This window comes from Populus trichocarpa, chromosome 1 (genome assembly GCF_000002775.5).
Source record: "Populus trichocarpa isolate Nisqually-1 chromosome 1, P.trichocarpa_v4.1, whole genome shotgun sequence".
NCBI classification, from domain to species: Eukaryota; Viridiplantae; Streptophyta; class Magnoliopsida; order Malpighiales; family Salicaceae; genus Populus; species Populus trichocarpa.
Genome location: NC_037285.2, coordinates 1,876,268 through 1,886,957, shown reverse-complemented (window position 1 = coordinate 1,886,957; position 10,690 = coordinate 1,876,268). Strand labels below are relative to the sequence as shown.

Below are 10,690 nucleotides of genomic sequence, written 5' to 3'. Positions count from 1 at the left end.
ATGCAATTTCATGATAATGAAATGAGTTTGCTTTTCACTATCAAATTAAAAAAAAAATTACAAGAAAATAATTTTTTTAGAAGCAACAATTCAAGTGTGAATAGTTCATTTAAATTTTGATAAAAATAAAATTATTATACCTAAAGCTACCCAAATATAATTTAAACTATAGAAAAAAAATATAATTCTTGAAAAGAAAGATTTTTCATTATTCCTCCAAGCATAGTTTGATGGATATATTCTATGAAAACGATTTGTCTTCAAAGGCTCGGGCAGTTTTAAGAAACTGGGCTCAGGCCCATTAACATTTTACAGATTTCTTTTCCTTGTTACTGGACCTCGGCATGAAACTGGGCAGGGGAAAACAGTAAGAAGATATAAAAAAAGAAAAAGAAAGTCGACTCCACTGGGGATCGAACCCAGAATCTCTGGTTCCGTAGACCAGCACCTTATCCATTGGGCCATGGAGTCCTACATGTCAATATTGCTTTCCTAGATTTATTTAATTAAATATGAGAGATAATTTAATTGATTATTCCAGATTTACCGAAGCAAATTGCAAAAGCTAACATCAAAACAGAAGGAAAAACAGATTATTTTTGTTGTTCCATTCACATATTTTCATGTATCCAATTTCTTAAAATTTATCTTATATTTAAATTAGTTATCTGAGTTTTTTTTTTCAAAGTAGCATAATAACAATAAAAAAAATTACACAATTAAAATACTAATTAAAAAAATAATACAATTTAGCGAGTCGAATGTTAAATCTTAGACTCATATTGACGTTGATAATTATGTATTATATTATATTATATTTTTAAAAAAGTAATTAACGCCTAAACATGATTTGTGGGACCCTCTAGACGTTACTTTCAGTACAGTGTATGTGTGTGTGTGTGTCTCATGAGATCCATTGCATATATTTGTGTGTATATAGACAGTAATGGTGGTATGATGTTCTTCAAATTAGTCACATTTCTTCAGGAAAAGTAATAAAAAATCGACAATGGCTATCCTCATTGCTCCTGACAACCATGTTCCTAAAGAAGATGCTGAAGCTCTCTACAAGGCTTGTAAAGGTACTTCCATCTCCTTCCCTACTGTCATGCTATTATCTTTTATATACTTCATGTCACTGATATATGCCAGGCAAAACTTTTGTAAAAGATCAAGAAGGAAAAGAAAAGAAAATTCATTTAATGGCACAAAATGTATTTCAGTGTTATTAAATTCAATTTAGTCTTGTGGGTCAACTCGGTGACTTGTTGATCCGACAATTCATTCTAGGATCAACTCGGTGAGATAGAGATGCAGTGTTGGCAAATGTGGCCATCAGGAAGTCTGGCGATTTCCATGTAATTGTTGAAATTGCCTGTGTCCTATCTCCAGAGGAGCTCTTGGCTGTGAAGAGGGCTTGCAAGGCTCGCTACAAGCATTCCTTGGAAGAAGATCTTGCAGCCCATACCACTGGTGATATCCGGAAGGCATGTACAATCATTAATATACTATTGATCAAACAGTTCAGAATTTCCCATCACTTACATAATGTGCTAACATGATTTGTTATGATCATTTTGCAGCTCCTGGTTGGATTGGTGACAGCATTTAGGTATGAAGGTGATGAGATTAATGCAAGATTGGCTAATTCAGAAGCTGATACTCTTCATGATGCAATCAAAGACTGTTAGAGCCAGAATTCTTTTAAACACACAAATGAAGAGAATGAAATTGCTTATCTTATTCAATGAAGCAGAGCTGATATATAGATCCAGCTATTACAACGGAAAACAGAAAAATATGCAACCCACGTTTAGTACTCCTACAAACGTGGTTTAGTAAACAAGGAATAAATCAAATCTTATCTCTTAATCCTAAAGACTAGGACATTTATTAACTGACTTAGTTGCAACAAATCCTCCCTTAAACTGCATTGTTTTTTTTTTCAGCAGGCAGTTTAGCAGCAGTAAATAAATGTAATGGTTTATTCATTTGAGACCACACATATGCCCATCAAATTTCTCAGCTTCTCAAATGTATCCATCTTCAATGCTTTTGTCATAATGTCAGCAACTTGATCTCTTGTATTGCAGTGCTTTAACTCAATAACACCTTCTCTGCATAGTTCACGTAGAAAGTGAAACCTGACGTCTATATGCTTACTTCTGCCATGCATAACTGGATTTTTTGCTAGTTTAATCGTAGACATGTTATCACAGTATATGACAGTAGGTGTAACTTGTTTGCAATTTAATCTATCAAGCACTCTTCTCATCCACACTACCTGGCAAGCACAATAAGCTGCAGCTATGAATTTGCCTCAGTAGTTGATAGAGAAACCACTGGTTGTTTCTTTGAACTCCATGCAACTGCTCCCCCACTAAACATAAACACATATCCAGAAGTGCTCCTTCAATCATCTTGATCACCGGCATAGTCACTATCAGAAAATGCCACCAACATTTCATCAGTTGCAGCTCCCCGTTTATAGCAAATTCCCAAGTCCACTGTGCCCTTTACATACCTCAAAATTCTTTTGATAGCCTGCATATGAATATTTGTTGGTCGCTCCATATATCTACTAACTAAACTCACTATAAACATAAGATCTGGCCTTGTAATTGATAGGTACATAAGACTCCCGACCATCTGCTTGTATTGAGTCATATGCACTTGCTGTGCATCTTCATTCTTCATCAGTTTAACACCTGGTACTATTGGATTACGAACATAATTTGCATTTTCCGGGCCAAACCTCTCCAAGATCTCCAATGCATATTTCTTTTGACTCAAGTAAATTCCTTCATTGTTCTGCACAACTTCTACTCCAAGAAAGAACTTCATTTTACCTAAATCAGTCATAGCAAATTCCCGTTGCATTGAAGCTTTAAAATCTGCAATCATTTCCTCGTCATTTCCAGTGAATACCAGATCATCCACATACAAGCTCACCACCAGAATCTTTCTGTCTCCTTGACATTCTTGATGAGTTTTTACAAATAAAGTATGCTCACTTGGACATCGAACAAACCCTTCCTTCAGAAAATATGATTCAATTCTACTAAACCATGCTCTTGGTGCTTGCTTCAATCCGTATAATGCTTTCTTTAATTTGTAAACTTTGTACTCCTCTCCCTTCTTCTCGTAGCCTAAGGGCTGGTCTACATAAACATCTTCATCTAATTCTCCATAGAGGAATGCACTTTTTACATCCATCTGATACACTGTCCAGTCTCTCTGTGCTGCCATGGCAAGAACCATTCGGATTGTATCCCATCGTGCTACTGGTGCAAACACTTCAGTGTAGTCAATCCCATGTTGTTGTGCATACCCTTTTGCCACAAGCCTAACTTTGTATTTGTCAACTTCCCCCTTTTCATTGAGCTTTGTCTTGTAAATCCATTTTACACCAATCTTCCTTGCATGCTTCGGAAGCAAAGTTAATTCCCATGTACCATTTCTCTCTATTGCTGAAATCTCAGTGTCCATGGCTGCTCTCCATTTCTGACTTTTTGAGGCTTCTTCATAGGTGTATGGATCTCCAGTAGTGGTATAAAATACCATGTTTTGAGTTTCTTCTTCTTCAGAGAAATTTGCACCTGTGTCATAATCCTGCATCCAGTATGGTGTTCTTTGAATTCTGGCAGCAGGTTGATTAGCATCAGCAGGTTGATTGTGTTCAGCAGGTTGATGAGCAACAGTGGTACCTGTGACATAATCTTGCATCCAATATGGTGGTCTTCGAATTCTGACAGCAGGTTGATTAGCATCAGCAAGTTGATTGTGTTCAGCAGCAGTAGGTTGATTAGGCTCATTTTCTTCAGTTGAGTTTGTTGAAGATGAACTAGATGAAGAAGAACTAATTACTCCAACTGAAGGATTATTTACTTCATGTTGCTCTTGTTCTTGCTCTTCAAACTGCTCTTGGTCCTGCTCTTCAATTTCCCCATCAAATTCTTCAGCTACATCGATCTCATCATCTCCCCATTTCAGCAATACATTGATGTCACCTTCTGTGCAGTCCCAAACTTCATTTTCTTCAAAGATCACATCACGGCTAATCATAATTTTCTTTGTGATTGGATTGTACATTCTGTAGCCTTTTGTTTCTTCACTTACTCCCAGTAATACACATTTTTCACTCATTGAATCTAGCTTTATTCTTTTCACATTTGGAATATGAACATGACCAATGCAACCAAACACACGAAAGTATTCCACTGAAGGTTTAACACAACTCCATGCTTCTTCAGGTGTGAGATCTTTGACCGCCAAAGTAGGGCTCCTATTTAATACATGTACACACCAGTTCACTGCCTCTGGCCAGAACTCTCTAGGAATATGTTTTTCTGACAACATGCTTCTAACTAAGTTCATGATTGTCCGGTTCTTCCTCTCAGCAACACCGTTTTGCTGAGGAGTGTATGCTGCAGTTAGTTGTCTTTTGATCCCATTCAGAAGACAGTACTCATTGAAATCTTTAGAAGTAAATTCCCCACCTCTGTCGGTTCGTAAGCAACCCATTAAAGAACCAGCCTCTTTTTCAGCTAAACTTTTGAATTTTTTGAACATAGTAAAAGCTTCTGACTTTGCTGAAATGAAATAAACCCAACACTTTCTACTAAAATCATCAATGAAAGTGATTAGGTACCTTTTTCCACTGTTGGATTCTAGAGTTACAGGTCCACAAATATCTGAATGCACAAGTTGCAGTTTGCGTGTTGCTCTCCAGTAGCTTTTCTGTGGAATGTTGTTCCTGTGTTGTTTTCCCGCTAAACAATCAGTACACACTTTGAGTGGAGCTGTAAGTAATGGCAACCCTTCAACCATCTTCTTGGAATGCAATGTTCGTAAACCCTTGAAATTAAGATGAGCAAACCTGCTGTGCCATAATTGTGTTTTTCCCTCCTCAGCAGTTTGAAAGAAAACCACAGGTTCCTTTGAAGGCATGACAGCAGGTTCCTTTGAAGGCATGACAGCAGCTATAGCAAACATTCTATTGGAGGTCATGGTTGTATCCATAATGAGACCTCTAGTTGGATGGAACAATTTGCACGTATTGTTTTGAATAAGTATTGCTAAGCCTTTCTCCTGTAGTTGACCCATACTTAACAAATTGTTTTTTAACTCAGGGATATAGTAAACACCATCAATCTTTTGCATCATTCCAGCTATGATAAGCTTCACACATCCCTTTCCCATTACTGCCATTTTAGAATTGTTGCCTAGCTTCACTGAGTGTCTGAACCCTTCATCTAACTGTGTAAACCACAATTTGTTCCCACTCATGTGACTGCTACAACCGGAGTCTAAAAACCATACCTCTTCTTTGGTGGAGTTGTTAAGTTCCACGTATGACATGAGCAACATATCATCTTCTTCATCTAGTTCCACATAATTGGCTGCCTTTTCCCAACTAGGACATTCATAAGAAAAATGTCCTAGTTTATGACATCGATAGCATTCAATGAGAGCTTTGTTGAAAGATTGCCTTCCTCGACCTCTGCCTCTGCCTCTGAATCCTCCACGGCTTCTGTTTCTGCTCCCAAATCGATCATCCTCCCTTGCTTCAAATCTCTCTCCACCAGTGACTTTTAGAACTTGCTCTTCCTCTTTGTGGCCCTTCATTCTTTGCTCATGCACAAGCAAGCTGCTTTGAAGTTCATCAATGGTCATGACAGCAAGATTATTTGATTCTTCGATGGAGCATACGACATAATCAAATCTTGCTGTCATGGATCGCAGAATCTTCTCAATGATAACAGTTTGTTCCATGCATTCACCTTGAGATTTCATCTTGTTGGCAATGGTAAGAGTTCTACAGAAATAGTCATCAACACTTTCTCCTGCTTTCATTCCAAGAAGCTCAAATTCTCTCCGTAATGCTTGTAGTTGAGCCCGTTTCACCTTAGTGGATCCTTGATACTTTTGACGCATGGAATCCCATATTCCTTTTGCAGAATCTCTGTTCAAGATTGTCTCCATGATGGTACGATCAATGGCTTGAAAGAGATAATTTTTTACCTTCAAATCTTTCAGCCTCATGTCTTCCACAGTCTTTTGTTGTGCCTCCGTCTGTTCTGTTCCAGTTGCAACTGTGGGAATTCCTGCCTCAATCAAACTCCAATACTCTTTGGATCGTAGGAAATTTTCCATCAGCATGGCCCAATGATCGTAGTGACCATCAAACATGGGAATAGCTGGTTGAACAAAATTTCCTTCTGATGCCATACTAATCTCACTTTGTTTCTTCTGTGCACTCTCTCTTCACAAGAACACTGCAGGTTCTTATATTTCTAAATCAGGCCCTGATGATAACGTGCTCTGATACCACTTGTTAGAGCCAGAATTCTTTTAAACACACAAATGAAGAGAATGAAATTGCTTATCTTATTCAATGAAGCAGAGCTGATATATAGATCCAGCTATTACAACGGAAAACAGAAAAATATGCAACCCACGTTTAGTACTCCTACAAACATGGTTTAGTAAACAAGGAATAAATCAAATCTTATCTCTTAATCCTAAAGACTAGGACATTTATTAACTGACTTAGTTGCAACAAAGACAAGGGATTTAATCATGAAGAAGTCATTAGGATCCTGACCACCAGGAGCAAAACACAGCTCACGGCAACTTTCAACCGCTACAGAGATGACCATGGCAGTTCCATCACGAAGGTACAGAACAAAAATTCAATATATATATAGCTTGTAAAAATAAACTGCTTCTACTTGCCAGGGTAATTGCTTACAGTTGCAAGTTGCTTTTGGTTAACAGGCCTTACTAGATGAGCCTGCTGAAGAGTTCAAAACAGTTCTCCGGACTGCCAATTCGATGCATCAACAACCACAAAAAGTACTATGAAAAGGTTAGATTCTTTATAGACTGTCACTATAATTTCGGCGACGAAATATCAATGAACTAATAATACCTTGTAGCTTTCAGCTATAGATTTTGCGCAATGCCATCAGAAAGTTTGGAACTGATGAGGATGCACTGACTCGTGTGATTGTCACGAGGGCAGAGAAGGACTTGAATGATATCAAGGAACTATAATACAAGAGAAACAGTGTGCCCCTTGATCAGGCAGTTGCCAAGGACACTTCTGGGGATTACAAGGCTTTCCTCCTATCTCTGCTAGGAAAGGAGGATTAAATTTCGTTCTTCTGTTAGCATTTCAGAGTTTTCAGTCACAATTCAATAATGATTTGTGTAGAACTTTCTTTCTGTGAGACTTTGGTTTCTATGGTCATGGTTTTGAGTTCCTAACTGGTTTGACATTATGTAATCCTATGTTATGTTCTCTGCAATCCGAGTGACTAAGCGATGAAAGACTTCGGAAAATACCTTCTGCTTTTCGAGCACTATCTGCAGTTAATACAACTACTGTGCTATCTGTAAATGAAAGGTTGCTGAAGATGAAAATCTAAACAATTTTGCTGAAGAATCAAATTCCCAAATCTCTTTATTAGAAGAAAAACAAGAAATTATCAATTTCTATCAAAGAAGAATGCTCAAAGTTACAACATGTGGTATCTCCCTCCCATCCTCACCATTTCACTGTCTCTCTCAGTTGCCAAATAGAGCCACATTGTAGTGTCACAAGAAAAAAAACTGTGAGGGTGATACCATAAGAGGAAAGAATTTCCATTTATTAAGGCATCACCTTATGCTAAAACAACTCATAAATGCAGAAGATCACATACGATGAAACAAAGATCAAAGAGAAGATGAACATTAAAGCCAGACTTCAACATTGAATCAAGATCCAAATAACAATATCCGTCTTTTCAATCAATTATCTCTTGTTATCAGGGTAACCAAGAAATCCCTGTAGTTCCCATTTGCTTTTTCTTCAATTTTCTTGGATAGAGAAACTCCAAACAAGTTCATGTATTCTTCTTTAATCTCCTTCATATCCACATCTGCTCGGGTCACAATTACTCGAGTCAGACCCTTTTTGGTGTTCTTGTGTGCATCACTGCTCATTGCCTCATCCAAAACCTAAAGAAATGAAAAATTTATAAGCGCATAAGAATGTGCACAATATGCTGTACATTGACTGGCAGTCTGGTTGTGGCTTTATCTTAATTACCTTGCTGAAATATGCATGAGGGGTGCATAAGCATTCAACTGTCTCTTTCAAGATCAAGTCAGAAGCATCAAGATCCTGAACAAAGCATGAAAGCAGCCAAATTACTTTGAATTAATTTCATCTAACTTTCAGAAGATCCCTCAAAACTATATAGTTAGTCCCTTTTCAGTTTCTAAAGCCTGTTACAGTTACAAATAGGCACTTAGTTGCTTGTCATACCTCATGAATATTATTTCCAGAAACCTCCTTGTAGTGTTTGTACACTACTTTGAGATGAGCCTTGCTTCTTGTTGATAGTATTCTGATCACCTCTTCATCCTCAATGGGGTTCTTCTTGTTACCATTCTTAATAGCATTAGCAAGTATTTTAGCTTCAGATTTTGCAGCGTCTTCCTTAACCTTTGGGCCTTCATACCTATAGGCACTTACAAGTGCTACCAAAAGCTGTTCACAGCACATAAAAAAAATCATATCAGATGCCCTCTCTACACATCAGAATGCTATTCATTTCATACCGAATGCTATCAAGTCCTATGCAAACATTGTCATGTACCTTGCGCTCACTGCCATGGATGTGGGTGGCGACATCTTCTTCAATGGATTGATCAAAGAGAGAATGGTAAGCTTTTCTAGCTCCTAACAGCTCTTCTGATGATCTTGTACAAGCAATCTCTACGATCACACCATAAGATTGTGGACCCTTCTTTAATGCCTCCTTTACCAAACGAGCATCTCTTTCCCAAGGATGCATAGCCCAAAGCACCAAAGCATTCTAGAAAATCACACAAAAGAGTCACAAATCTTGTTGTCCTGTAACTTCTATAAGAAAAGGAGAACAAAGTTATGAAGAAGTACCTTAAATCGCACGAATTCATGCTTAAGAAGTCTGACACAGTGATCATTCCAACGTTCAAAAGATCGTTCATCCTCTATGAAAAGTTGGGGAGTTTTTTTTCTGAATAATGTTCTCTGTTCAGGATGTGATTTTCCCAGATTTTCTATTAATGACTTCTCATCAACTCCAAGTCCTGTTTCAAGAAAATAATAAACATGACCTTATTCAGACGTCTCTTCTAATTAACAAAAAGGGAGTATGCTGAAATTAGCTGACAAAAGAATAGATGTTAGACAACCTCGGGGATTGATCCAGAAAAAAAGCTTGGATCATTGCTAATGCATTTAACTGGTTTGTCACTGAACTGGTTTGTTCAAGTCAATTGGGTTTTTAATTTTCCAGTTCAGCTCGGAAAACGTCCCGAGATGACAAAACCCGTCAGACGAATTTAATAACCATGACTAAAAAGTAAGGATGCATCATGTGGGTAAAAGAGTTGGAGGAAAAAGATGAGAGAAAGTGAAAAACAAAACACTTACGAATGTTCTTCAAGTCCATAATAATATATTAAAATGAGAGAAAGTGCTCAGAAATAGGGTAATGTGCAACCAGGTCGGGTGCTGGTACTGAGAGCTGATGCGGTCAGTTTGAAGCAATAAAGATATTCCATTGCTTGTGTGTGTGTGTTGTATGTATATATATATATATAAAGAAGAGTAGACGTACTAGCATAATAAACTAAGAATAGCTAGATAACAGTTTTACAGCAGAATTAATGCTTCCACCAAAAGCGATTTTGACGACACAAAATGTGAAAACAGGAAGCATTCTGGGCTGAAAACTTTGATGATGCGATCATGAACCAACATGCAAACAATCAGGTTGCAAGATGGGTTTTATAAATGGCTTATGAGCCATGGAAACAAGGCTTTGGGCAATGAATTTGGATGTTCTCCTATTGGTTTATGAAGGAAAACTCGAGCTGAAAGAGATGAAAAGAATGAGAAAGAACCTGTGAAAGCCTTGGCAAGAGCTTCCAAATTAGCCATCTCTTACGATTTCTATGTGTCTTGGATGGAGTGGGACAACAAGGAGAAAGACATCACCTGCATTTATATCACTCTGAGAGGCTATTTTTGTCAATGAACTAGAATAAGGGCTTCTTAGGAACTTAAACCCATTATTAAAGAACAATTAATGGGAAGTAATATAAAAGAAATTAAATAATTATGAAGGTAAAACGACATTTAAGTCCCTAATTAGTGATTTGAAAGACTCGTTAATTAATAATATAACTCCTTCAGTATTCTTCAAAGGCTTTGAAAGCTAATAACAATGTTTAGTTAGAGCTAATTAAATCCATTAAAGGCCTGAATTAATTATTTTTATATAGGGAGTTATAAACAATTAATACAGCATAAATAAAATAATCATTCGGTGATGCTTTGTTTTCTTTTGCAAGAAAGTCCTTGTATTTTGGCACAAATCTTTGTTCAACCCAATTCTTTTTGCAATTTATAGTTTTCAGTGCACAGTTTCTGATTTTGCATACGTAGCCCTCTCCAACAACCATCTTTTTATATAGATTTATGAGTTGAAATGACCAAAATAGATACCTGCTTCCTCAAATAATGCGAGCAGCAAGGTTAATTTATTTTGCCATGTTCACAGTCAAGATTTCTGGTTTAAGACTAATCCGAATTTGAAGATTACTCTTAAGATTAAAACCACATGATCTTCCCATATCTTAAGATTCC

At 37.2% G+C, this 10,690-nt stretch overlaps 2 protein-coding genes and 1 non-coding gene across 3 annotated transcripts; 1 reads left to right on the top strand and 2 right to left on the bottom strand.

Annotated features, from left to right (window-relative positions):
• Positions 1–398: 398 nt before the first annotated feature.
• TRNAR-ACG (transfer RNA arginine (anticodon ACG)) lies at positions 399–471 on the bottom strand. Its single transcript has one exon. It is a non-coding gene; the product is annotated as a tRNA-Arg (tRNA).
• A 538-nt stretch (positions 472–1,009) lies between these two features.
• On the top strand, positions 1,010–7,286 carry LOC18094333 (annexin-like protein RJ4). The gene is made up of 6 exons (XM_052445787.1): positions 1,010–1,082; positions 1,318–1,487; positions 1,584–1,686; positions 6,568–6,680; positions 6,781–6,858; positions 6,955–7,286. Exons 1-6 carry the CDS (start codon positions 1,010–1,012, stop codon positions 7,057–7,059), a joined length of 642 nt encoding a protein of 213 aa, XP_052301747.1. The 3' UTR covers positions 7,060–7,286.
• A 151-nt stretch (positions 7,287–7,437) lies between these two features.
• Positions 7,438–10,109, bottom strand: LOC7496004 (annexin D4). The gene is made up of 6 exons (XM_002299179.4): positions 9,946–10,109; positions 8,954–9,126; positions 8,652–8,870; positions 8,318–8,542; positions 8,099–8,173; positions 7,438–8,007 (listed from the first exon to the last, which is right to left on the bottom strand). Exons 1-6 carry the CDS (start codon positions 9,980–9,982, stop codon positions 7,798–7,800), a joined length of 939 nt encoding a protein of 312 aa, XP_002299215.1. The 5' UTR covers positions 9,983–10,109; the 3' UTR covers positions 7,438–7,797.
• Between the last annotated feature and the right edge of the window lie 581 nt (positions 10,110–10,690).